General features: G+C 46.8%; 1 protein-coding gene across 10 annotated transcripts in view; it reads right to left on the bottom strand.

Annotated features, from left to right (window-relative positions):
• The window catches only part of AAK1 (AP2 associated kinase 1), an 86,456-nt gene that overhangs the window by 18,168 nt on the left and 40,319 nt on the right, over nucleotides 1–27,969 (bottom strand). For 4 of the 10 annotated variants that reach the window (XM_065651855.1, XM_065651859.1, XM_065651857.1 and 1 more), the window contains exons 8-18: nucleotides 27,340–27,472; nucleotides 26,038–26,141; nucleotides 25,000–25,079; nucleotides 23,414–23,568; nucleotides 23,027–23,298; nucleotides 21,989–22,186; nucleotides 18,151–18,380; nucleotides 16,871–17,028; nucleotides 16,378–16,494; nucleotides 14,558–14,653; nucleotides 9,755–9,830 (exon numbers count right to left, since the gene is read on the bottom strand). In XM_065651855.1, the coding sequence (XP_065507927.1) occupies nucleotides 9,790–9,830; nucleotides 14,558–14,653; nucleotides 16,378–16,494; nucleotides 16,871–17,028; nucleotides 18,151–18,380; nucleotides 21,989–22,186; nucleotides 23,027–23,298; nucleotides 23,414–23,568; nucleotides 25,000–25,079; nucleotides 26,038–26,141; nucleotides 27,340–27,472 (1,584 nt within the window). In that variant the 3' untranslated portion in view covers nucleotides 9,755–9,789. Of the gene's footprint in view, nucleotides 1–1,663; nucleotides 1,775–2,518; nucleotides 2,621–4,277; nucleotides 4,380–7,224; nucleotides 7,286–9,754; nucleotides 9,831–14,557; nucleotides 14,654–16,377; nucleotides 16,495–16,870; nucleotides 17,029–18,150; nucleotides 18,381–21,988; nucleotides 22,187–23,026; nucleotides 23,299–23,413; nucleotides 23,569–24,999; nucleotides 25,080–26,037; nucleotides 26,142–27,339; nucleotides 27,473–27,969 lie in introns of those variants that run through there. The other 6 variants (XM_065651862.1, XM_065651861.1, XM_065651860.1 and 3 more) reach the window with 6 other exon arrangements.

Below are 27,969 nucleotides of genomic sequence, written 5' to 3'. Positions count from 1 at the left end.
CCATGGATGGAGCACTAACCAGACCATGGCCGGAGTGTTAACCCACGCCCAGACCACGGCCGTGTTTTCAAAGCCTCCTGGCCCCACTGACAACCTGCAGCGTTGCAGTTCCTCGGGCCGATTTTACCCCCGGAGCAGCACCTGCCCCATGGCTGCTTTACATCACCAAAGCCAGGACTGGCTAAACAAAGCAAACAAAAGACTGAGACAGATGTGCAGTCAACGACCGCACCCACAGCTGTAAAAGCAGGGTTTGAACACCATAAAAATGAGCTTTGAAAGATTTTAATATTTCGCACCCCTGCCCGTGCTCCTGCTAACAGAAGCTCCACTTTCCTCATCAAACCTGAGCCTTCCTCATTCCAGAGGGAACAGCAGCGCAGACTCTGTTAATTCATTTTCTCATTCAGTCATGCCAGCAATGTTTTGGCTTTGCTGTGTTCCAGACGTGGAGTAATAACTGCTTGACATACATTTCAAGCCATTTACTCAAAATAAAGTGGCACGGAAGTGCATTATAGCAATGAGCAATTAGAACAACTGCTTGTTTAAACCCAAAATCTCTATGAAAAACACAAACTCATTTTGAAGTGCCATCAAGTGTAAAAATTGATTCCAGACTGATTTTACAGCAATTCCTCTAAGGACAGATCATTTTCCGTTGCTATAGGGATACTTCCCAAAAGAGCTACGCAAAACCCATCAGCAAGGGGGACCCGGCAGGACCATTGGTGCTCTGGGCCTCTTTTCAAGGCAATAAATAGCACAGGAGTCCTGGTCTCGCCTCCCACTCGGCTGATGTGGATTCACAACAAGCTTGGCTTCTGCAAGAGTCATCTACTAACATTTGGCGTTGTCCCCAAGGGACACGCGCTGCTCCAGCTTCTCAGGGTCCTCTGCTCTTACTTGTTAGTGGGAAGAGAACAGAACTCTGATCGCTGCACAACATTTCCATGATTCCACTGAGATACTGCAAGGGCTGAGCTGCAGCTCCTACGAATGACCACACTTCTCTTCTGCAGCTGGTTTTTGTGGTATTATGAAACTCCTTCGTTTTTCAATTGGATATTGCACTCAGCCTTTCATTCATATTTCCTGCGACACTGCAGTTTGACTCAAGAATCTCCCCTGATAACCTCTGAAAAGGAAAACATCCTCCAGATCTCAAAGAGCTCAGTCACACACTATGGACGCGAACTCCGACAAACCAAGAAAGAGGCCTTTTGTTTCAGAAACCTGTGACACCAGGGTTGATGATTATCAGGCTCCCTTCCAGAATTAATAATGCAGCATAAAAGCATGTCTTAAATCCCAAGTGCAAAAAGCAAAACCAGAGAGCATCCACTGACAAACCCAAGGAGGGGTTGACACTTTCAGCCTGCCGTATCCCTTCTGCCGTATCCCTGTTTCACTGAAGATGCCACCTGACTTGAAAAGCCTCTTTATAGTCAAGCTGAATACTTTTATCTAGATTTTTCCCTTAGTACTTTAATGTGCATTCCAAGTTTCACCAGCTTGGGAAGAAAACAAAACAACAGCTTGAGGGAAAACAAAGAACACGGGTCAGAGCATCCTTCATGTAAACCGGTACCAGCTTTACTTCACAACAGCTGAAGATCGAGTCCCAGGACTGGGTGGGTATTAGAGCAAAGAGACACTTTACCTTTGTGAGGTTGAGCTGCAAAAGCTACAGGAGCAAACTCATCCAGGAGGTCAGCAGCAGGGTTAGAAAGCAGAGAACAGTCAAGCAGAGAGTCTTCCCCAGTGAGCGAGTCTGAATCCAGGTGAACATCCAGGGCCGCGAGGCAGCATTAAACAGGACACAAACACCGTTAAGCTCATGTTCTCACACCGCTGTTCCCGTCTGCTTAGTGTACAAACAGAGCTTTGATGCAAAGACAGCACAAGAGCTACCGTTTACTGGGGTGGAAAACATTTCAGTGTGGGCAGAGGGGTTTCCAACACCTCTAGCAGTGTGTAACGCGTTCTCTGGGGCCAACCGGCCTCTAAAGCTGAGGATACAACAACGAAATCCCACACAGGTGACAGGTTAAAGCAGAGGCAGTGAAGGGGAGTGTGGGGACAGAAAGAGAGTTGCAGGGACTCTCTGGCAAAACTAAGTGCCCTGGTTATTTCACACGAGACCTCTGAAAAGACGTTGAGTCAGCCTCCTAAAAAAGGTGGCCAGATCAAGGCCTCCACAGTAAAAAAGGGACACGAATTGCTTATGATCACACCCCAATGAACAGACAAAAATCAGTGACTGCTCGATTTCAGAAGCCCTTCATCAGAGCAACATTCTGGCACCTACAGATCTGTACCAGTGGGTGGAAGGAATACTGTACCATCCTTCACAAGGAGACAAGTAACACTGATCTTCAAGGAACCACACAGCACCCGCACAGAGACGAGCCCAGCGGGCAAAGCATCGAGCGCAGAGAGGCTGATGTTCCAGCGGACGGTGCTTTGGGATGGACACAGCCCCCAGCAGCCCCCCCGCAGCCCCCGCCTCACCAACCTGTCCTGGTGGAGGCCACCGACTCGCTCTGGGACACCAGCCGCTGGGGCAGCGGAGCCTCCAGGCCCGGAATGAGACTCTCAACAGCTATGTCAGGTTTTCCTTTCCAGATGTGCAGAACAGCAGAGCAGAGGAGAAGCCAGAGGTTAGTTTGCAAGGCACAGCAGCAGTAGGAACTAAAGCGGCAGTTGTCTGAATACTTTAGAGACCCTTTGACACGCGTCAGCAACAAGAGGCTGAAGTTCGATGCCAATTTAATCACAGTAACACACTCGTGCTTGTTAGGTCAGTGTTTTTACTGTGGGTTTATTTATTTTTATTTGTGCAAGCCCAAATTGAGAGGGCCAGAGAGTGGAATGGGAGGCTAATAACAGGAGGCGAAGCAGCAGGCCTGGGGCTGGGCAAATAACTACGAGCTTCTGTAAGATCCTTTTCCAGCAAAAGGCAAACACCAACCTGTAAGGAGTCCCCTCGCATTACAAGTATCAGACCACGAACATTCCTACTGTGGAACCCTCGGCCTATTCCCAGTTACACTTGTAAAAAGCCAACACTGGAACAAGCTGCCCAGGGCAGTGGTGAAGTCACCATCCCTGGAGAGATTTAAAAGATGTATAGATGGGGTTCTCAGGGACATGGGGCAGTGCTAGAGTTAGGTTATGGTTGGACTTGATGATCTTGAGGGTCTGTTCCAACCAAAATGATTCTATGATTTTTTTTCATGTTGAGTGCCCAGTGCAGACTGCAGACCCTACAGGAAGTGATAAAGCTTTAGAACTTAACATCTTATTGAAAACACCAATCACCAGCATTGCTAATGTTGATGTCCATTCTGTGGATAAAAAAATGTTTACAAAGGCTGGATAGAAAGAGTTGTTTTTATAGAAACCATGAAGAGGTGCGGGAGAGCCCTGTGACTGTCACACCAGCCAGGTATGACGCTTGTCTGCGTCTCTTCCTCAAGGACCAACATCAAGGTAACGACCAAGAAGTTAAAGAACAAGGATTCACTCAAATGCCAGGACCAGAAATGGTAAGAGACATTAATGAATTTTATTTTTGCACAGCAACACGTGTGTCTGCGATTTGCAGAATAAGAGTATTCAGACAACTGCCAAAAATTGCAAAAGGGAGAAAAGGTCTGACTGTGAAGGTGACTCATTTCCTACCTTCCCATTCAAAGCTACAAGGTTATAACCAACTTGCCAGGGGACCTTGGCTGGGACCCAAACCCACAAAAGCAGCTGATGGCAACAAACTGCAGCCTGCAATTATTAGTTTTTAGTACATTTGGCAAGTAGATCAAAATACGATTCTGCAACACTCTGAAACCTTCATACTGCCTGGAGCAGTTGCCTCTGGGCTCATGGCAGACGAGCACGTTTATTGTCAGCACATGTCCCAGGCCAAAGGCCGAGGTGGATGGACAGACAAACCCTTTCGCAGAAACTGAGGGATTTTTTGCACCTTCTCCTTCAGTCAACAATTAACTTTCTTCTACCACGACCAGAAGAACACACCAGGCACAACCATGCTGTGTTAACTGTGCCGAATCAGTAAGCGAATGCAAATACCAAGTGTTTGCTGTTGAGGTGTTAATCTCGCGTGGAAAAGGCAGATCTGTCTCAGCGGAACCTGTAACCTCCTACCAACATCAGCAGCTGTTCTGAGAACCCGCAGGGGAAACACGCAGGGCTCATGCAGGACAAGACATGCCGTGTAAGACTGAGGACAGGAGGGGCTCTGGGTTTACTTTTACCATTCACAGCGTCTGACGTGCTACCGAAGGGGTCAGCGAGAGGCAGGATATCAGGGAGCAGAAGCGCAGTCTCAGGAGATTTGAGTCCCTCAATCAGTTTTTCTGGGGAAAGCGGGAAAAGGAGGAAGGCAGGCAACAGAGAAAAAGGCAAAAACAAAAAATACAAGAAAAGACAACGTTAATCAGGTGCTCAGTTCAGCGGCTCGCAGTTCAGCCTCAGAACACCTGCATGATTTTGTGTGCAAATAACGCTATTTCTTAGAGGTATTAGAGGGCAGCTGTTCACGGTCACCTAAGACATCGGAGAACATCCTCACCCACCAAGTGCTGCTCTCCCTAAGACGCCACCGTAAACCAGCATGCACTTCGTTATTCGTTCACTCCTACCTAAAGCACAAAAGCTTAACATGACCCACTTAAAAATCACATTTTTTTAAAAAAAAGAAAAAAAACTTAAAAAATTAAACTTGCAATTTTTCCCCTCTCACCTTCCTACACTGGGGAGGTCTTTGTACAATGAGAAGAAACAGAAGAGCTGATCAGAAGGCCGAGATGCCAGAGCTAGGTGTACAACACGAGTGATTTGCTCAAGAATGCGATACTTACAGCCCTGAAAAGCTTCAGCAAAACCAGAAAACACCGAGACAACACAGTGCCAGACATCAGAATGTCCCCTCAGGTTAAACAGCTGTCTAGTTACCCATTAATTATTTCAGCTATCAGGTTTCAAATCAGACACATCACTCTCAGCAGCACAACTCCTGTGGTTCCCGTCATCCCTCACACAAAGAAATTTAGATAGCCTGGGCAAAAAGTTCATCTCAATTATTAATCTGATGGATGAGCAATTTCACAATCATATGAATCAGGTTTATCAATGATGACCTTAATTATTTAGCTTTCACAAGAGTTTTTTCACAGAGCAAGAAGATAAAGAACATTTCAGTAGAACAGCACCGATAGAATTTGCTCCACATGGACAAATGCGGCCGTTTCAGCTTGCTGGAACAACTGCATTTATAATCGAACATTAGAAACCTTCACAAAATTTTTACACCTCTATTTTATGTTTTGAGTTCAAAGCTGGTGTTATTATTTATTACCCAAAGAAAACATGCCATAAACTGCACAAAAGCGCAGGCTCTGGAATAACTGCTGTATAAAAGACTTACCGCGCTGAGAGAGGCAAAGAAAAGCTTCAGTTGCACTACTACGTATGTGGTAATATCATCCATCTTTTAAATAATAAAATAGCCTAGCAGCTTTGGAACTACTTAATCAAAGCAGGACAAATTCTGCTCCTCATGAAAAGCTTCACAAGCCAACACACCAAAGCAACCAGGAGGGGAAGGAAACTGAAAAAGCAATCCCAGAGGCAGCTGTTCCAGCATGAAAGGCCCAAAGGAGGCAACGGAACAGAAAAACCTGATGGGAACAGCAGCCTTGAATGGACTTGAAACCTCCCCGCCTCTATGAGGAATTTTAAAGGTCAGATTTGCCAAAGCAAATGCCCCCCGGCTGCAGAGGTGTCACCCTCGGCAACACAAAGAGCTTTTCTTTGGATGAACGGAGCGGCCGGGAGCAGGGACTTGGCACCGGGGAGGTGCCGATGCTGCTGAAAGGGGCTAAGAAAGATGGAACCAATTATGGTGTGATGGGAAAATGTAACAACACGGGAGAGACCTGGGGAGCAGACACCAGGGAACATGCTTAACTTGAAGGGCAGCAGTGAGATAACAGGTACCACCGGAGCACGGCCGACTCCAACTGCTTTAAATCCATTAATCAAGATAGCAAGGCACAGGACACAACAGCTGGAGAAGTTACGGATTGTCTCAGTCAGGCAGTTTCAGATCAGCTTTGGCTCCTGCTTTGAGGTGAAGTACAAACTCTGAAGTGACACGTACGTACATTGTGACCGTATTGTCATTTGGGAGCTTTAGGCCTGAGTCACTCCTTCCAAAGCAACTCTTAGACCAGCCTGCGAGCCAAGGCCCAGCTCTTCAAGGCACTCACACCAACCTGTATCTTCAAACCCATATAAACAGTAATCGTTCCTTTCATGACCCATTTCCAAGTGTTTTGCCCCCTGAAGTCTCCCTCCTTCAGCCTCACCTTTCCAAACACTTTCCTCCTTTTTCATTACTGCAGATTTTCCATTTGACACAGTGGAACTGCCTCTTGGTCAGGTATTAGAATGCTCCCTATTGAGCTCAGCCACACCTTTAAATATGCAGAACTTATACAAATAAACATGGTGATCTTCCCCCTACATGTCTGTTTTCCCTCCTGCCCCCTGGACTTAACTGTTTTTATGCAAAGCTCTGGACTGTCAGTGGTTTTCTGTCATATTTTGTCACTTGTCTCACGAGATCTCCTTTCTTGTTTCCTTCAGTGTCAGTGCTGATCTGCCAACGCTCTTACAGGGCATGATTAAAAGGAACTTTATCCCTTTTAGAGTGAGGCTGAGAGGTTCAAAAACAAGAAGGTGTCAGGATGAATGGGAAAGGAGATCCCAAAAGTAGCAAAAAAAAAAAAAAATCAGATGTTCAAGGCCTCGCAGTTCACTTCCCTGGGTTCTGTTTTGTGTTACATCTTGTACTAGAATGGAGGAAGAAGAGATAAAATAAAGGAACAGGGATTGCTGTAAGTGGTGGGAAATTCCTGTTAAAATAGGAGCAAAGGAAATGTTAGTGAAGGCCCAGCACGATCCACAGCTCCGTATTAGTTCACAGCAACACCTTCCCTGCAAGAGTGTGGTTTGTTCTCATTAGCACAACACATTTATTAAAAACACACGTGTGCTAAAGGAAGGTTTTTCTGAATCCACGTCAGGCATTCGAGTCCAGGAACATGACGAGCCTCTGCAGTCAGAAATCAACCCGGCTCTGCAGCCTCTGTCTCACCATCGCTCCACCACAGCAACTCACCGAGGGTTTTCCTCCTGCACACAGGACTGTTTCCCTCTGCATGAACAAGAGGCAGCTGTGGTTAAACTATCTGCAGATCTAGAAAGAAAAGACAGGCTCTCTCACGGTACTGAAAAGCATTTTGGGTCCTGCTACCAAGGGAGTTCTCTAGCAGAAGTTTAATTTTAATTTCCAAGAGAAAAGCTGCTTCGCCTGCAAGTGAAGCCATGGTTGGGATGGTGAGAAGCCAGAAACACTAAGGAATTTGAGTAAGAAATCCAGCAGTGCAAGAAGAAGAAAAACAGGTAATGAGTCTCGTTTCTGTTACCTGTGCAAACACAACAGTTCCAAGTCACACATCTCCAAAGGGACCATCAACTGCAGAACAGGCTCCACCAAAGCAAAGAGTGTGCAGAACATATCTACTATTTGCAGAGAGTAAAGAGAAGCTGCTAAATTAATGTACACTGTGATCAAGTTACAAAGGACGTACCCATCATTAACAAATTGACAGAAGTGCTTTCTTACCACCTGCAAACCAGGGGATATTTTTCAAGTTTTAGATCCTTCTACTTGACAAGAGGGAGACAGAAGATTGAGTAACATATTGTTTAGAAGCAGAGTGCTAAGCTTATATTTGACTAGTAATTAATAGATGTATTGTAAGAAAGAAACTAATCAATTATAACTAACTTCATACTAACCTTACGATTGGGCAATTATTTCTTTGTATAGATGTATTGTATGTTAAGGATTTCCAAAAATTGTAATCAATATGCAATAATTGTGAGAATATAAGCAACGCGAGAGCGCCCAGTCGTGGGAGCACTTGTGGAGGATGATCCCCAGTGTTCCCCAGCACTGAGAAAATAAAGAATGCTGCTGAACGGTACCATTGATTCTGCTGTTAGGTTTATTTGTTGTATCTTTGTTTCAAGAGGAAGGGTACGGCCTCGGGCACGGGTTTCTCTGAGCACCCTCTCCCGTCTGCTGTCCCCTCAAAGAGCTTCTACTGGAGGAAAACTAAACATTTTGTCCCCACAGCACTAGTTTCCTGCCACTCTCCAGGCTGCGTTTCAGAAGTGGTCACAATGGCAAAGAACATCAGTTACGCAGCAAACAGCAATGGAATGAGAAATAATAGAAACGTGTTGCAGTTTCGGGGCTCGTTGCAACTAATTTTGCACATGTATAGAGCTCAGACTGGTGCGTGACAGAACAGGACACATTCTGTATCAATCACCGTGCAGTTAAATTAGGATTTTGTAGTATCAGAGGTCCTTCTGCCTCAGATTCAATAGACACATCCAGATTATTCATATATGTAGAGATACCAACAAGTGCGAGGATAAACACGGTTAAGAAAATGTGACCCAATACCAACATATAAGATATCTTACAGCTCCTGAAGTGCTCTGGGGAAGGGCTTTTATCAAACTCCACTGGGAAGCGTGTGCTTTCATCGCTAACTGCTCCCACACGGGGCTGCCTCTTGGAGGCACCTCCTCCCCCAGACAGCTACCAAAAACCTGCCCGATGCTTCCCAGCTCAGTTCAGCTTCATTCAGGTTCGGGATTGATCTGACCATCGGTATTTCATTTGCTGTTGAGGTCTCTGCTTTGCCCGCTTTCAGTCCCGACAGGATGGCAGCAAGTTTGCTGTGGCTTCACACCAGCTGGGAAGGATGCAGGCTGAGCACACCAGATTTAGCACATCTGAAGAACGGTGGATTTAAAAAGTGCCCTGTCAACCCTTCCCAGAGCTAAAGCCCAGCCACACACTGCCACCTTTAGACAAACGTTTCACTTTCTTCCTAAGCTCCCAGGTCCTCACAGTAACAAACTACAGGTTGTTTCCTATCAGAGTAAGAGAAACACGTTGCAGAGAAGGGGAAGCAAGAGCCGACAGCTCCTGGCTCTCAGAGCTTCCCCAATGGCAGATGTTGGCAGTGTCAGACTGGAAAACCAAATTGCTTCCTTGGGAACGACAGCAAGAGCCCTTCTCTGATTTGCATCAACACAAGGAGGACATAATGCCACTTAGCACCACAGAATTAACTACAGGTTTCTATCATGGGACAAGAAAGCAAGTTCACACCCCATGCACAGGTTGAGAAGCACAGATTTGGACAACCCGGAGATAACATTTTGACCTTTTCTTCAAATCCCTTCTTTTCCAACACATGCACAAATCTGATTTTTGAGACTTACAATTAGTCAATTTGCACAGACTTTGCATCTGCCACATCACTGCCAGAGACTATAAGTTGGCATGCTGCATTTATACCTGGGGATATACCCATTAAGCGACCAAGTATGCGCAGAAAGCATTTTAACAAGGACTAGAGTTACGAAAAAAAAAAAAAAAAATAAAGAGATGAGGCAAACGGGATTTTAGTTAGAGCAGGCTATTAGAAAAAAGAAATATTCCTGAGAAACTTGCAAGTTAAGAAAGGAACGGAGGGCAAAAATCTGTCATAGCTGGTAACACACGGAGCGATCAAGATGCAACATCTCAAAGCTGACGAAGTCCACCAGCCAGGCACCCCACACAAAGAACGTTACTCACTCGGGTACTGCGGAGGAATAGCAAAAAGACAGAATTCAACAGAGCACACAGCAGAGTTCTTTTCTTCGGATGTCAACTGAGAAAGAAAGACAAGGTTGTAAAAATCCTGCTGGTGAACTGTGCTGCGAGTGGGAGGGCAAATCAGCACAGCAGGAAGATTTCTGCCTATGGATTCATCAAGTGGACAGACTAAAGGAATCCCTGCACATTATTTAGCAAAGGAGGACTTGGATAGTCAAGGGAAGGCACTGGACTTGAATTTTCCTAACAGAGTTTCTGTGAAATTGATTTTTTTCTTATGTAGCACAAACAGAAAGAGAAGGGAAAAAAAAAGTAGCAATTGGCATACTTGAAACACACATATGACATTGTAAACAGAGAGCAGGATGACATTTAACAGTGTCTTAAGAGATCAGAATCAAACAATTGTAGTTGAATTTTCAAAATCTCAACTAATATCCCTTCAGACGAAACTCAAACCCAGACAGAAACAACACTAGATACTATTTCCATTAATTTAGTTGGGACTGCAGTGGTCCATTTGCTTTCTTGCTCCAAATCATCAAAACACCATATTGTACTCTCACAGTTAATAACACAGCAATTATTGCATCAAGTTACTGGACGCGTAATTCCCCTTGTGCATTTTCCCAGCTCAAGATGTAAACTCAAATCGTTAGTACATATCAATAAGTGTTTGTGCATGTCTGCAATTACTTCATCCCAATGTGGCACCTGCCAAGCAGGTGTAAAACCCCAGACTTGGGACTCGTCACAGAGTGAAGCATCAGCGACCCGTTTTGAAGTTTCATAACTCGGTTATTTTTAGGTGTCCAGAATATCCTGTGCAAAATTTAGCCTCCCATGCTCATAGGAGCTAAACTGCTACCAACAGACATTAAGTAGCCACACATAGCAGAAAAATTACCATTCTGATCAAATACTCCATTATGATTAATCAGCAGTGAAGCCTGCAATAAGCTTATTAAGAAAAACTTGGCTTACTTTCCTACACATGCACAAGGATGAATGCATGAATATTTAATTCTCCCTTATTTTAACAGATGTTTTGCTGTATTTCTACGTATCTCTTGCCAGCTCCTCTTACTAGTTGCAATTCCATCAAGAACTGCAGCCATTATGCATTGGAGAAGAAGGACTATACTGAAAACCATTCTACTTCCACTTGATTACTGCCCAAAGCTGATATTTCTGCCTTCTGCAGGGTGCTATGTTTCCTCTTTGTGGCGGATACACTCGAAGTAGCGCTGAAGTAAATGCACACTGGATATAATGAGTCATCTAGAAGTAAAGTTGTGTGATTTTTAATATACTCTCTGCTTCATGTTACTTGGTAAGCTGGATTTGCTGAAATCTTAAGCTGTAAAGTTCTGCTCATATTTACCAAAAGCAACTACAAACTGCACTGAATACTTGCAAGATAAGGCCAGTTTTGCACTTTTCTGAGAAGGAAAGGATTTATTCAGACAAAACAGCACCTACAAGGCCATGGACTATAAACAGTGTCTACAGCTGAACAAAACAAAGGCACACGTGAGATCAGTGAAAAGGATCCAAAGAGAAGCAAGACGACCCCAAAGTGAAATGTTGCTATTGGACTGAATCCTGGTGTGAATGGTCCGTAGAGATATAAAAAACCTGTAGTTTTCTAGGCTCAGGTTGGACCTCTGCGCAGGTACCCAGCTCAAGCCAGCCCTCCTGCTATTCTCTACTCCATTAACATTTTTTTTCCTGAGAATTTTGTCTCCTGACAGTCTGCTCTGCATACGGTTATCAGGCCTCGCCTGAAAGTTTGCCTTTGGAGCTCTAAAGACAGACTCCGGAGCGAACAGTTATCAGGGAGAGAAGAATCCTGAAAGCTTGCACCGCGACAGATACAGGCCTCGCCTGAAAGTTCATCTCTGGAGCTCCAAGATAGAGACTCTGGAGCAAAGATGCCTGAAAGTTTGCTCCGTGAACGGGTCCAGGCTGCTGGAGAGAAGGTCACAGCATTCGGCTTGGCGTATTTCCCCCATGCAGTAAGTAACAGAGTGAACCCGCCACCGAACTCTCAAGTCATACTTCTCTTTGCGAAATCCCAACACTGTTCTGCAGCGAGCAGAACCCTAAACTACTCCCTTGCGACTCTCTTCTCTAGAAGCATTTACTGAGAAGCTTCTTACCCGCAAGAAATGCAAACCAACCTCCTCTAAGATCCTGCGCATCTCCAGCTGCTCCACGCACACCGGACGGTGCCGAACCTCTGCCCAAGCTTTGTCTCTGCTGGACACATTTAATCAACCCCACACAACTCAAGGGTGACCTCGCTAAATGCAGGAGTGAGTCGTGCCTAAAGCCACATGTGTTGGTTGTAGCCTCACGGCAGCACAAACCTTCACCTGACCATATTCTGGCTGCCTGGGGATGCACCCCATGGCCATTTGTCACGTGTTAAACATAATTGATTTGTTTCTCAGGAATCAGTGATAGAAAAGCTCATCTGGCCCCCTGAGCACCCCAAGGACGTCCCTGGCCAACACTCAGCGATGTCACCTGCACCCTCAGGTGCCAGCACAGGGAGGGAGTTTGTGGCTTAAGCGGAAAAAAGCAGCCGAGCTTTGAGCCGGAGCCTCAGCTGCTGCAGGGCAAGCGCAGGGAGCCCACAAAACCGGCTCTGTATGACAAACAGGGGAAATCCCAGATAAAAGCCTCCCTGACACTGAAAGCCTTCCTGAACAACACTGTGCTTGTAACCAACGGGGAAAGGCTGATGCTTTTATGTCTGAATGGGCTATGCACGCTCCTGGTCTATACGAAGACAGAAAACGGTTTCAAAGCCAGGAGATTTGCTATCAAGGCCTTCTCAGAAATAAAAATATTCCAGAAAGCAAACATTTAGTAAGCACTCAAAGAAATTCAGCTGTTTCTGCTCGAAACTAAGGCAGCTTGGAGATGGTGCAGCTGGGGATGCTGATCTATGAAGAGACTGGATCAATCCCAGCTCTGCTGACCAAGAGCCACACCTGAAATCACGTCAGCACATCCCAGCCCTCCCTGCTTGCTGTGGGATGGTCCTGCACCGGTAATGCAGACACAGAACAACAAAGACAACCCTGTTCTGCGTGAGAGACACACAGATTGAAAACTTCAGTCCAAATCCAGGATTTTTACCTTTTCTGTTGAATTTACAAGCACAAACAACCCCTCTGTTTTCAAAGCTAAGGATACATCTGTAGCTCTGGCCCTTGAAAACATCCATGAGCTTCTGGCCTCAAATTTTAAGTTATCAAAAAATAAAATAAAATAAGAGATGTCTTTGCCTGTCGGAAGCCACCAAAGCCAGATCTCCTGTATGCCAGATCTCGCCCCACAGCAGGAGATCCACTGAACCCACCAGGAGCAGGATCAGCCAAAGGAGCTTTAGCACCCGCCCGCAAAGATCCACAACCGACAGGGACAGACTGGGGAGATGAACGACCTGGCACCACAAAACCCGCAGACAACTGCTGCTCTGGTTGTTTGTACCCAAGGGCAGAGTTGAAAGGCAATTTCTCTGCAGTGGTTTCTGCGCTATAGAGAATTTTGGATCTCCCACAGCTCAGGATGCGACTGCTGCTTCTGACGGTCGTGCTGTATCAAAACGCAGTAGGCAAGGAGGAAAACAACCATCTTGGTGTGCAACTGTACGTTCTGAGCGCGCTGGCAGAGAACCAAACAGTCATCAGGGCTGACAGACTTCATGTCAGGACAACCAACACTTCCAGCCATCTGCCTGCTGTGGGTTGTTCTCCCGTTATCGCTGGGCAGGTCGGCTCCTGGCAAGCGCTCACATGGGGGATGCAGCCTGTACCTTCAGCTTCTTTTCCCAAACTACAGCATTTATGAGTAAAATCCCTTTTGAATCAAAACACATTTCTCATGCTCTTTTAAGCATCAACCAGAAGGAAGTAAGTTCCACGCAGTTACGGAAAAAATATGGGTTTTTTTTCCCCCCTGAATTGCTTAACTTTCCATGGAGAGATGCCATCTTTAAAAGCACAACATTCTGAAGGTTGGGTCCTCCACTGTCAAACCACCAGCAATGCAGAGCTGGAGCTGAGGACAAGGATCAGAGCTGAAACAAGCACTTGTCCTCTGGGACCAGCTGACAAAAAGAGAACTGTCACATTCAGAGAGCTTAGAGAAACTCCAATATTAAAAAATTCCCATATTCCAAATCCCACCGATTCGCAAATAAGCTCCTAAGCACTTACATAATCTTGTGCTAAAAAGTGTTGGCTGCTACAGTCAGAAATGTGCACACAGAAAAGACTTCAGTAATATTGCAAAGTAAATGGAAATAGCTACCAACTGCTCGAGAAAATTTTGCCAAATCAGGAAAGGTTACGTGTCCGCTTGTGCTTCACACACACACATTTGCAACAAAGCTTGGAAGCCAAAGAAACGCCGACTGCTACAGGAAAGAAAGACTAACAATAATAAAAACTACAAAGTTGGGGACCAATTTGAAAATGGCTCAGGTCAGAACAGATAATTACTCAGTGACTATTTCTGGCTTTGAATACTGAACCATTAAAGACACCAACACTGCTGGCATTAGAAACAATCCGCTAACCCTGGGGTCTGCCATGAAAACTGAGGGCTCTTGCGCTCGGCACCGCTCCCACCACCACGCAGATCTTCCCCAGCGAAAATGCAACTGCACTGCCCAGGATTTCACCTGTGCCTAGAAACAGAACTGCAAGGCACAGAGTACAAAGCAAATGACAAATCTTCCCCCTCCGCAAACTCAGTTGGAGTTACCTGGTGTGTCGGATAACGGGAGAGGAATGAAAGGGTCAGGCACAGTCAGAAGAGGAGGGCTAGCGTCCAAACTCAGAATGTCTTTCGTTTTTTCAGCTGGTAAGCAGGAAAAGAAAAGGCAGAGTGAAACAGAGAAAAGCAGAAAGCGTTGAGCAAAATCTCAGCACAGGCACAGCTCAGTATTAGAGCCCAAGCTGGGGCCTGACAAGAACAAATGTGCACACTCAAAGAGTTTCTGTAAAAAAAACCAAAAAAAGACGACAAAACCCCAACTATTACCACACAGCTCTCCAACACAATTTAACCCACAGATCTCAAAACATTCCTTGAAAGGGAAGTACTATTTTCTCACTTTACAGCGGCACAAAAGGTGAAAGGCCTTAACAAAGGACACACAAAAGGTTGGCACTTTGTCGCAAAGAAAAGATTCAGCATCGTGCATCAGACAGGCTCCCATCTATGAGGAAAGACAAAAAAAAGGACTACCAGGGCCAGCCCCGTGCCAGCTCTGAGAAAACTTCCAAGACACCTTCTTCTGCCAAAGCGCAGGACAGGAGAGGCAAGAGGCATGTTTTACAGACAAATGCTGAAAGAACCGAACACGCCTCAGCGTCCAGAGAGCCCAGAACACACAGATGCTTCTCAGGCTTTGTAGAAGGTACGTTGCAGCTGAACCTGGAGCTGCTGCTGCTCCACATCACTGCACAAAGGCTGATGGAACATCATCAACTGCTCATGGCACTGAATAGGTGGACAAGCTCAGCAGCAGCTCCCTAGAGCAGTTCAGCGCTTCGGGCTTCAACTCCTGAGTTGTCAGGTGAGAGCCAACAATACCACACTCAGTAATCTGCTCCTCTAAATCTTTTTTAATAAATAGAAATAAGCATAAATGGATTGGCCACTTCTTGCCTCACAAAGGGTTCTGCAATCTCTTCCCAGGACTCCTCTCACCAGCAGCTGGGGCACTTCCACAAGGAAGTGTCACCGTTGCATTTGTCACCAGAACGACAGCCGTACAAGACAGGGGAGCGGATCACTTGCAATAGGGCTCCTGGAAGCAGTTTTCCAACACCACGCTTGGAATACTGTGCTTTCCAACATTACTTTGCTGCATTCAGTGAGAACTGATGCTGAAGAACTAGAAACAAGCAGCAGCACCCAGAGAATTTTTTCAGCATAGCAGGGGCTGCTCGAGGCAAAACCTTGGTACCCAGAGAAGGTCACACACATAGAGGCCTCTGCAGAAAAGCTCCTTAGATCAGGCTCTGGAGCCAGACAGCACAGCCAAGGGCAAAGCTTCTCGCCTTCACCATTTAATGTGTCAGTTAGGAGACTGTGCTCTCCTCTGCAGATTTGCCCTGTTCTCTCCTGTTCTCCTCACTCTGCAGCAGAGACATTCTGCTCCTCTCCTTCTCCATGCAGCCCAAAAACTGCAGGCAAGGAACATCCACTGGCATTCCGACCAGCGTCTCCAAGTCCAATTCACTCACTGAACACTACATATTTTACTTCTAATTATGACCTGCACAGAACTTCAACATGTTAAGAAGCTTTCTTGTGAACTTAAAGGGTTCACTTAGTTTCTTCCCTCACCTATATGCAGCGTCCCCATCTCTGCTGCCCAAAAGTGCCGTCCATGTGCTGTTCCTGCCTTCCCTTCTTTACTGAAGTGCCAGCTCTATCCTACAGCTCTCAGTGCCAAGGGCCAGCTTAATTTACATCAGTTTTACCTTCCTTTTAAAGAGGCTATGACAAAGAGCTGCCCTTTTTCTGCAGTGCTGTGCAGGGCGCTGCCCTGTAGGACATATTCACAAACTCACCTGATCCAGCAGTGAAGGAAGAACCACCAAATGCATCTGCCTGGGTTGCGGATGGAGCCGGCTGGAAACCTGGGATCAAGTTCTCTGTGGAACTGCCCATCTTTTCTGGAGCCTTCCCTGAAACACCAGACACAGATTTAGGGGGAAAACTCCCATTCTGAAGGCTGCTTGCTTAGCTAGATTTTTAGGACACTATTTCAGTACATGACTTAAGCCCCTTCCTGCAAGTCATCACTTGTAGATGAAGCAGAGTTTCAACTGTAGCTTCTACAACCAACTGATCAAGCAGTTAGTACCTCTCCCTTTGAGGATCATGCTCCTTCAATTGCAATCACCCAAAGAGGCCAGGGACAGAAGGGAGACGGGACAGATTTAGCTCTGACAGGCACATAGGATCCTCAAACAACAAGAGCATCTGACCGAAAGCATCATAATTCCACGCCACCTTCCATTTCGAGAGCAGGCTGGTATTAAACCACCTCCATGAACCTACCGTCACCCAGCTTTGCAAAGTCCTTGTTCAGCAGCTCCTCAGCTGTGAGTTTGGAGAAGTTATCATCATCAAACGGATTCCACGTGGAGACATCGGGCGGGTTATAGACATTCTGCTGTGAGGTCCTTGGGGAACCCGAGGGTGTGGTGGAAGCAGATCTGGATGTGATCATCCCAACCAAACAACAGTTGTTAACAACCCATCCGACATCCCCTGGCCAGCACTATGAGCTGGTCCAAGCCACTTCATTAGAATTATCTCCTATTTAAAAACATTCAGCAGAAATTGTACTGACGTGCCCAGAAAGCTGGGACCAGTCAGCCTCATCTACTCATAATCTGGTTGAGCACCCCAGTGTCAGGGATTGAAACAAGCATCACAAGCATAGCGCTATTTGTATATACTTTTGCTTTCTCCGAGAGACTGCAAATAATAAGCCGTAGACATTAACACCTCCTGAATACATTCAACTTTCCATTTAGCTATAGCTTTATTCAGCATGACTGTAGATAAGGGTAGCAGCAAACAATCACTGAAGCTTAAAGAACATTTTTAAAATAACTACCAAGGCCTCATATTTGTTCTGAAACTGTTTGTTTTATTTTCAGGGAATACTGTTTCATTTAATTCTCTTGATTTTTGAAACGATTTTCTGCAATGCCCACATGGAGGCTTCCCGCCTGCAGACACTGTCAGAGCGACCCAGCGTGACGGGTGCGCCCGGGCTGCTGGTGGAACAGCCGAAAGGACAAAGGCTTGGCTTTTGGGGAGTGCAGAAGCTTTCAGGAGCACTTCTGCCCTTCGCGAAGTTTTTCAGGAACTTTCTGCCAAGCCCTAAACTGTGGTTTTGGGGAAGGCAAAGACCCGTTTAGACCTCAGAGTTTGCTGCCTACCTTCAGCACAGCGCTTCACCATGAGATCACAGAATCCCAGAATGTCAGGGATTGGAAGGGACCTCGAAAGCTCATCCAGTCCAATCCCCCCGCCGGAGCAGGAACACCCAGATGAGGTTACACAAGAAGGTGTCCAGGCGGGTTGGAATGTCTGCAGAGAAGGAGACTCCACAACCCCCCTGGGCAGCCTGGTCCAGGCTCTGGCACCCTCGTCGTGAAGTTTCTTCTCAAATTTAAATGGAACCTCCTGTGTTCCAGTTTATAACCTTTACTCCTTGTCTTTTCATTGGTTGTCACCCAGAAGAGCCTGGCTCCATCCTAGATCTCTGCGAGCCTCATCTACTCCCTCCCTCCATCCCCTTTGACACCAAGCGAGCTGCCACCTACTTGGACTTGTTGAGACTGGCTTCAGCAGCAGCTGCCTGCAGGAGCTGCGTGGACTTGCTGGCTGGAACCCCGAAAACCGCACTGTGGGTCACGTCGCTCAGAATCCTCCTGTGTCCAGCACGCTGCGTCTTGGGGGAGGACGGGGGGGTGAGAGAGCCCAGCTTCTGCCCTGGCACGGCTGCCGGGGGAGTGGTTTGAGGTTGTTGCTGTTGTCTCATTTGCGTCTGCATCTAGGAGAGAAAGTACAATGGTTTGTAAGCATTTGCTCGTGACGAGAAAATGGCTATATGCTGGAGGATCTGCCCTTCAAGTCATGAACTGGGGATAGTACAAGGGGGAAACAACAACCAAATGGTGAAATTTGCTGATCTATAGTACTTCAGGATTAGTACAAACGCACAAGCAGAGATCTTCTCCCCTTTCTATAGTGCAGCTCTGGAGACAAACCCTCTGTTAGTGCTTGTCATTAAAGGCTAGCTGGTGTCAAAAACCTGCTCACGGGCAAAGAGGCTGAGATCCAGGGCAGAGGTAAAAAAAGAATCAGATCACAGTGTGCAGAGCCTTGTCGTACAGACACATGGAGTCAGGGTAAGGCGAAGAGCAGCGCTGCTTCCAGCGGATAATGTGCGGTTGGGGTCAAATCCCTAACAGGGCACAGGTCTTCTGCAGAAACCTTGTGCAAGAAGCTTTCTTAGGTTTCTCTCAGGCAAATAAAGTAGAAGTAACATATGTCATTAAAATCTGGAAGAGAAAACCAGGCATGTTTGGTTTAGGTGAAAGCCAAGATAGACCAGCTACACACCCTTTGGAAACTTCAAAAGGTCTCCTCAAATTGATCATATTTTTCCATTACCCTAGTCTTGTGTTAACCTTACAAGCCCATAACTACTTGAAATACTGTTTTGTAGTGATAAACAACAACATTGCTTCTGATTATGGGATTTTTCAAAATCTGTCAGTGAAATATCCCGGTTGTACCTAAAGCAGGAAAACCAGGACGCAAAGAGCAGAAAGCTGCTCACATCACCTTCACCGCCCAGGCACCAGCTCCCTGTTCCCCACCCCAACCAAGGGAGACAGAGAAAAGACTTGGAAAGACCTAGGAGGGTGTGGAATAATTACAGAGAGGGCAAATTATTGAAAATAAATATCAAGGATATACTCATTGAGGATAAAGCCATATCCACATCTTCAGCATATAAGGCAGCCATGCAGAGGGGGAGAAATCTGCTCTCTGTGATTTCACCCCACACTGGCCTGCATCCTTAATTGGTGGTGCCTGAGGAAACTCAATATCAATTAAAAGATACGAGGGGCAGAGTGATATGAAGGTATCATGGCCGGGCCTGTTGTAACAAGGCACAGGTGCTATAACCAGATAGTAGAGCTGCTGTCAGTTTTGAAGGTAAGGTATAGCTGCTGTCAGTTAGAAAGGATAACTGTTCATTTCCATCCAAAATGCTAGTTACTGAGCCAGAAATTTGTCTGATGGATGAACTTTCCTCATTGTAATACCAAATCACACCTCCATCTCAAAGGATACCCACCTCAAGCACGCGTAGCGAGGTTTTCACCTTAAAAATGGAAGCAAGGATTTCTAAACCAATCCATAACAAAGGTACGTATGACTAGAGCTGCTCAGGTTCCACCTAAACCTAGAAAACCGTATAAAATACCCTAATGATAGAGGAAGGGCCGGGAAAGACACCATCACTGAGGAGTCAAGGGAACAGCATAACAGGACTTGTGGGACCAGTCGACAGGCTGAGCCTGGGATCACATAGGCTGAGCTTATCTTCCCCACCCTCAGGAGGACGCTCTTGGGTAAGATTTGTGCACTTAGTTATACCAAGCTTAGACTTGTATTTTGGAATCACATTAACAGCACTATGTACTCATCTTAGAATTTACGTATACATATGGTACCAACACTTATCTCTTCCAACTAACATCTTATTTCAACTAAGGTGTATATTTGCAACTCAAGTGTGTTTTTGCAAGACAGTGTATTTATCAACAGCATCTCAAAGAACCTGCAGCTGTTGCTTTAATAAACCTCATTATTTGTGGATCTGGTCATGAGAATTTCTCATTGATTGCGCCCAGACCTACAGTATATATTGTGCTATTCGTGAATCTGTGCAGCATGAGGGTTCAGTGATCCTGACTGGCCTGCATTATTCATTAATCTAATTGTGCAAATTTCAGGTTAATGCACCCAGACCTACAGTATATATTGTGCTATTCGTGAGTCTGTGCACCAGACTGGCCATTGAGCACGATCAGACTTCTAGTGTTGACCTGAGGTTATTTGACCCAGCCGCCTTGCATGGGGCTTAACTTCTGCTAAATTAATCATCTTAACGCAACAGGGGGCAATGAGAAAAGAGTTATAACCCCAGTGTGGCAAGACAAACGGACGGTTAGCTGGCTTGTTCTCATCTGGCATTTTCAGGCAGGCTCGTTCCCCAAGCCGAGAAGCCGGCTGACCCGACCGCTTCTGATGCACCCACCTCACATCTCGCTATGTAGGTCACTGCAGAACGGTACATGTGGTGCTGAGAAACAAAAGGGCAGTGCTGAAATCTCCACAGAAATGAACGCAGAGCTTATTAAGCTGAAATCTTGCAACGTGAAAAGGTTTTGATGGGTCCTGGCTTGAGTGTCTTCTGCTCAGAGACTCTGCAGAGACCGTATCTCACTACCGTTTTTTAAATGAGCCAGCCACTGCTTTTCCCCGACTGCTGCAGCACAGGAAAAGTGTCCAGATGTGTCCACTCTGATCAGCCTTCTGGGGTGATAAGGCTAATTTTCAAACGAGCTGATTTAATAAAATTAGGACTGGTTTTGTGGCAGCGAATCACAGCAAAGCTTTTTAGAAATACGCTTCAATACCACATTTCAGGCATTTCTCCTTTAAAAGGAACAGGGTAATAATGGGCCTCACCCAAAACCTGTCTGCACGTACTGAAAAATCTCCCACCAGTTTCAATAAACTGACTTGCTCTAGGTCATTTGGCAAAATGAAAACAAGACCAGGAACACAACAGCTCCAAGCTTGTCACCTATGCTAACAACCAGCTTAGTGCTGAAAATCAATATGAAAGTGTTACAACGGGACAGGGGGTGACGGTTTTAAACTAAAGGAGGGGAGATTCAGGCTGGACATGAGGAAGAAATTGTTGCCCTCGAGGGCGGTGAGAGCCTGGCCCAGGGTGCCCAGAGAGGTGGTGGATGAACCATCCCTGGAGACATCCCAGGCCAGGCTGGACGGGGCTCTGAGCAACCTGAGCTGGTGCAGATGTCCCTGCTCATGGCAGGGGGGGCACTGGGGGAGCTGGGAAGGTAGCAAGACGTAGCAAAAGTGAGACCCTTCCAGCCCAAACCATTCTGTGATTCTTTTGACACATGACTGAAGTTTTCCAAACAAGCACCAACATAAAGTAGTTCTGTTGCCTGCTGCCCATCCTGATGTGTTAATTACAAAGAATTTTTAGAAGAGTTTATCACATGTCTCTAAGGCAATGTGACAGGGTAGGGCTAGAGAGAAGCTCCATTAAGCAGCTACTTATACCTTCGCATCTGCTTTCTACTCCTCATGTACTCTTCTTCTTCCTGTGGGCTCAGAGCACAACCCCAGAGTCCGGCATCCCGTTGGAGAGAACAGCCCAAATAATCACACGTGTCTGAGGCAGCCAGGTTAGCGCTGACACTTGCGACGCACCAGGGCCAGCAGGCCCTAGAGCAGCGATTCCTTGGGCTCTGGGGGCCCGCAAAGCCAGCTGCCCTGGCCAGCACCCCAAATCGCGCTGCCCCACTCCTCCCGAAAGCCTCTCACCGCTTGCTCCTGCGGCAGTGCCACCTGGGCCGTGCTCGGCTGGGCCTGGGGCTGCGGCGCTTGTTGCTTTTGCTGAACCGTTGCCGCCTTCTGCTGCATCGCTGCCTGCTGGGCCATCATCTGCTGCTGCTGCTGTTGCTGGTAATAGTTCTGCATCAGCTGCTGCTGTGCTGGCACTCCTTGCTGCATCACTGGGAACTGGGAAACAACCAGTTGTTGAGTCGCTCATTGCGCAGCTGGGAAGTGGGGTAGAACCACCAGCAGAGCTCAAGGCAAGCCCTGGGAACGGTGACAGCCACTGCAGGTGGCAACGCAGCAACAGGCTGCGATGGCCTGGAGACCATCTGCAAAGGAGCCGTGGAAAACAGCCCCCTGGTCTAACGTGAGATCCTCCCATGTTACACCTGTCCGCACGGGGCTCCCATGGCACAGACTGTCCCACGGTCCCAAACTCCCTTCTCCATTTTTATCAACTCTAAACCTTTCCCCAGCAAAGGAAGATTTACTGTCCCTTCGCTTTCACCGTTAAATACGCTGTAGCAGAGATCTGTGCTGCTATAAACACCCCAGTTCAGCACACAAGTCTGTCACCGAGACACATCCCGTCTCACACATCCCATGTTCACAGGCCTCCCTGTCACCGCAGTCACCACAAAACCAGACCCAACTCTTCCCGTTGAGCATGTGCCAGGCTGCTTGTACCACAGCAAGGGCAGATGAGAAACAGCAGCGACCTGCTCATCAGCTGAGCATTGATGTCAAGACTCTGTGACACTCGGAGCTGTAAGTTCTGAACCAGCACTGTTTATTTTATATTTGTAAACGACAAAAGCATCTCGAGGCCTTCCAGATAGGCATCTAAAAATGCCAGCTTTGCACAGCAAAAAAACTTGCTAGAGAACTGGAGATGCATTGGAAAATGCCTAAAAACTGTACCTGTTCCCCCCAAAACTAGGGGGCTTGCCATAAATGCAAAGAAACGGCCTTGTAGGCCTCTGGCACAGCGAGCACGCGACAAATGTGGCTACACACACCTACCTGCTGAGCTTGCATCATCTGCTGCTGCTGGTAATAGGCAGCCTGCTGCTGCTGCTGCAGGAGCTGCTGCTTCAAGAAGAGCTGCTGCTGATGCTGAGGGGTGGCTTGTGGCTGAGTAGAAGGGACCTGGGGCTGCGCCTGCGGGGTCTGCGGCGGAGCTGCCGCCTGCTTGGCTTGCGGCTGCGCTGGACTCTGCTGAGGTGCTGCTTTCTGCTGGGGGACGCTCGCAGGGAGCGCAGGCTGACTGCCGCCCAGGGCCGCAGGCCCTGCAACTGGGAGGAGGAAATAACAGAAATACAAAAATCCGTTAGCTCAGGGTGCACCGCAGCCCTGCGGCGCACAGTGCCCAGCCAGCGGGAGGGCACCGCACAGGGAACGTGGTTTCACCTTGCGGCTGAATGGCTGCTGGAGCCGTGGGTCTCTTGCGAGGCGTCAGCGCTGGCTGGATGGGTAAAATCCCCGGGTTGGGTTGTGTCTGTCCTGCTTTAGGTCTCTGGCGGGGTGCTATGGAAGTTTCTGTCGTAGGGATGGGATCTGTCAGCCTACAAAGTAAGGTAAGGAATAAAAGGAAGAGCAGTAAGAGCAGAGTCTTTGTTAGTCTGAGAGCTGGTGCACGTGACATATATCACAGGTTTAAAAACTCAGCCATACTGTAGCAGTACGTGACTGGTAAAGGTGGAACACTTGTGGGCATCCAGACACACACGCTCCTTCCAGAAAACTGCAAACATAGTAAAACTTCACAGATGCATTCACAACAATTAATCCAACACTATCATTTTGACTTCTTTACCAACTGTGGCATCCTGTCCTGTTGGACAGCTGGAACTTGTCAGAATCACTCCACTCAAATATTTGCTACAAAATATTGTTTAAATCCGCTTAGAGCTCTGGATGAGCAGATGAGGGACATAAATTAGCTTAAGAGCAGCTGGTAGCTTTGGGCAAAGTTGTCCAAATTGCCATCTGCAGATGTATCTCAACTTTAGCACATCTACCCCAGGATCAGGCCACTGGACCTCTTCTGATCTCTGTCCAGCATTTATTGAGCTCCCAAAACACACAGCAGAGCCGAGCAGCCCCACACCACCCTGCCCTTCTGTGCACACACTTGCTTGTTAGATACTGAGTTGTTCTACTGATGTGAGAGTAACTGCACACAATTATAAAAAGAAACCAAACAGACCCTGGGACTGACAGACAGGAGGAGGGCTGGGCTATTTCAGAGCCTGAAGAAAACTGCTGGGTTTGGGCTGCCCACTGCTGTGCTGCTCACTTGGCAGGAAAATAACGTATAAGTTTTGTCCAAATTAATGCACAAATCTCAATAACAGCATCATAAGCAGAGCAAGTAGCAGCAAGAGAGGAGAAAAACCACAGCAGTAGAGTGGTTTCCCCACTAATTGGGTTCTTCAGACACAGACTGCTCAGGCGTTCACGTGTCCCTCCAGAAGAAATTACAGGACTTTTGCAGAAATCACAGCGATTTCATCCAGTAATTACTGGGTCAGGTTATCATCTGCCGAGGGTCAAGCTCGACCGGCAACAGTCCCCAGTGCGATTTCTGGGCAGACTCGTGTTCTTTGGGGCAGTTCCAGGCCTGAGTCTGCTCAGGTGCTGCCGCCGGATGGATGACACAGTAAATTCATCTCAGCGCACCAACTTCCAGTGCTGCTGTCAAGCGATGTCTCCAGCAGCAAACGCCGAGCTGTTGAGTCATGCCGAGCGTCAGCCCAGTCCCCACCTCCTTCCTCCCGCACAAACACGTCCCCTAATATCTGCATTTTCTGCCTTTTGGATCAATGGGGTTTTTATGTTGTTGGAACAGGAGCCTCAGGACCACAGTGTTTGTCTCCAGGTGTAAACATGAGCCCACAAGGAAGCAGCTAAATATACCAAACATCCTTCCTAAAACCAGCAGAAAGACAGACAATAAAAAGAGAAAGGGCTGCACATAATGCAGATGTGGTTACCTGGCCTTTGGTTGACTCTTCTTTGCAGCAGCTTCACTTGCTTTAACCGGGTCTGGGAGTTTTGCAGGGATTGGAGAATTCTGCAGATCCCAAAACACCACAGTTTGGATTTGGAGGGCAGAGAACAGAGTCAGAAATAACTTGCAAAAGCATCCCAATGAAACAGGGAGATTGGGGGATCCCCAAAGCAATTATTCCTCATATGCTGGACATGGGATAAATCCCTCAATGTCAATGGCACGAGGAGAAAGTACTTTGGGAGAGTCTTTAGAAAGGAAAAATAGGGTTCGGCTTTTTGACCTTTTACTACATGTGGAATCTGAACACAGAGTTTCATAGCACAATCTGGGTATTTTTAAGACAATCTTATCAGTACTGCTATAAAAAATACCAAAGCCATGCCTTATTCATAAAGATCACAAATAACCACCTGAACATGGAGGAAAAAAAAAGAAAAAGCTAAACAAACAGGTTTCTTCTTACCTGGAAACAACAAAATAAAGTGTCATGTCACAGATGTCCACAACATCATAAGAAAATACTTGTCAACTGTTTTTCAGTTGAAGTCTACAAAGACATGCTAAGAAGGAGCAGATTGTTGTGTAAGGTCTGATGCAGTTCAAATGCGAGTCGGCCAGTCCCAGCCAGCCACAAAACTGCAACGTTTCAAACCAACTGCAGCACTAATTACATACGCTATGATGAATGTGCCTGGAAATCAAATCTGTTTCACAAGCATGGCCTAATTTTCCATGTTCGCATGCACAAGATCTCTGGGTTGGCCTCACCCTGGTAACTGGGTGAGGAGGTAAATCAGGGACAAATAGAAATAAATAATGCATGAAACAAAACCCTAATTCCTGCCCCCCAAGAAAAAACACAAGCGGTGCTGCTAATTGCAAAAAATAAAACCCAAAAAACTAAAAAAAAAACCCCACACCACCAAAACACAACCCTCCTAATTACAGAACTGGGGAATGCAGAATGCTCAATATTCAGCAACTGCCACCCCCCATGAGCCCCCTCTCCACTCCTCACCTGCACGTTCTGCACTGGACACTCCTTCTTCGCCAGTTTGAACGCAAAGTAGGAGACCTGATAAATATCAGGTCTCTTATCGGGGTCTGGCTCAAGCATATACCCTTGAAAAGACACAGATGCAAATGTCAGAGCAATAGAACAGGCAGATGCACGTGAGCCGTTCGTGGCAGCATTACAAGGAAGAAATTGTTGCCCCTGCAGTTGGTGGGACCCTGGCCCAGGCTGGCCAGAGAGGTGGTGGATGAACCATCCCTGGAGACATCCCAGGCCAGGCTGGACGGGGCTCTGAGCAACCCGAGCTGGTACAGATGTCCCTGCTCATGGCAGGGGGGCACTGGGGGAGCTGGAAAGGTCCCTCCCACCCAAACTATTCTATAATTCTACGTTTGGTACAAGCAGATGCTGACAGGGCACCCTGCCCCTTTCAGAGCACCCGCTCGGTGCTCAGTGGGGCTGAGCCAATTGTCAGGGGCACGACAGTCAGGATGGGTTAAGAGATATTTTCCAATACAGCTATGAGCAATTTGCAGCTGCTGCCCAAGTCAAGAAGGGGAAATGCAGCCTGCTCAGGGAGTAGCAACGGTTTGGACTTCTGCATTTCCAAGGGAACCCACAGGAAAAGAGCGTGACCCAGCCTGGTGTGGCAGTAGGGCAGAAAGACAGACCAGCCGCATTTGCCATCATCTTCGCATAAGCAAAGAAAATACCAGGCTGCTCTGCAAACACATCCAACTCTGTGTTAGTCAAGACTGTGGCTAGGGGGAAAAAAAAAAAAAAAAAAAAAAATCAAATGCTGTGCTGAAAACAAGAGAGCGGCCACAGCTTTGCCAAGAGTAGTGCATTGTAGCCTTAATTGCACATTCACTCTAGTCAGTGGGTTATTTATAAATCATTTCAGTTCTGTTTCTCAGTTCACAGAAGATGAATTCTTATCGCTAGTCTAAGTCATTGTGGTTCTTTTCAGTTCTTTATCCAAACAGATTACTGGAGAAATACGTTTCTGCATAAATAGGCTTATTGTGCAAGTTTCTGTAGGACTCTTAAACCGAATGGTCGTCTGTTTTGCTGCCTTTCCACAGAGCTCCCTACAGCCCAGCCAAATAGAAACCTCTTTGTCATAACTGTCTTACCAAGAGTGATCTCCTAAACTACCAAAAGATACTTTAACCACCCCTGTGTGCACGTCTCTTAAAAGATGAGAAACACCAACAGTTTTCCTGTAGGAGCAGGGAACATAAGAACAAAACCCTGCTGCTATTTGTTGAGTTCCGCTGATGACGCCGCTGCAGAGACACTCACGGATGAGGCAGTGCATGTCCTGCGAGTGCCGTGAATTGTCCGGAATGGTGAAGTTGCCGTCGCAGATCGCCACCTGACTCTCCCCGAACGGCAGGGTGAAGTAACACAGCTTGTACAGCAAACAGCCGAGGGCCTGGGAGAGAACAGACAAACCTGAGCAGAGCAGGGAATGGTACAATTCGAATACTCCAAGATGATGGGGAAAATGCTCTGGCTTGTTCTACTCTATGGGTCCCGCATGGCATCAGGCCTATGTTTTACCATCCCGGTGATTGATGTGAAAACAAGCACGGTTACAGGGGAAAATAAAATAAATACATGAAGAGCTCTCCCTTGCTTGGCTGAGACACTGTAACCTGGGGGACTGTATCGTCACATACTCCACAGCTCCACACACTCCTGCACGGCATGAAACAGGCAAAGCCTGTGGTTGCCACATACTGGGAGGAAAAAGCAAAGTAACAGCAAAAATAAATGGTAACCATCATCCTTAGTACATTTATTCTGACAAAGAAAAATCCAAATTGTTTCCAAGCTTAAGTTCAAACAACCTTTCAACCATTATAAATATGCACCAGGGAGAGATACCCAGATAAGTCTGCAGGCTGCTGGCTCTATCACCCTTTCAGC

This window comes from Caloenas nicobarica, chromosome 25 (assembly GCF_036013445.1).
Source record: "Caloenas nicobarica isolate bCalNic1 chromosome 25, bCalNic1.hap1, whole genome shotgun sequence".
In the NCBI taxonomy this organism is placed as follows: Eukaryota; Metazoa; Chordata; class Aves; order Columbiformes; family Columbidae; genus Caloenas; species Caloenas nicobarica.
This window is presented reverse-complemented; position numbering and strand designations above follow the sequence as displayed.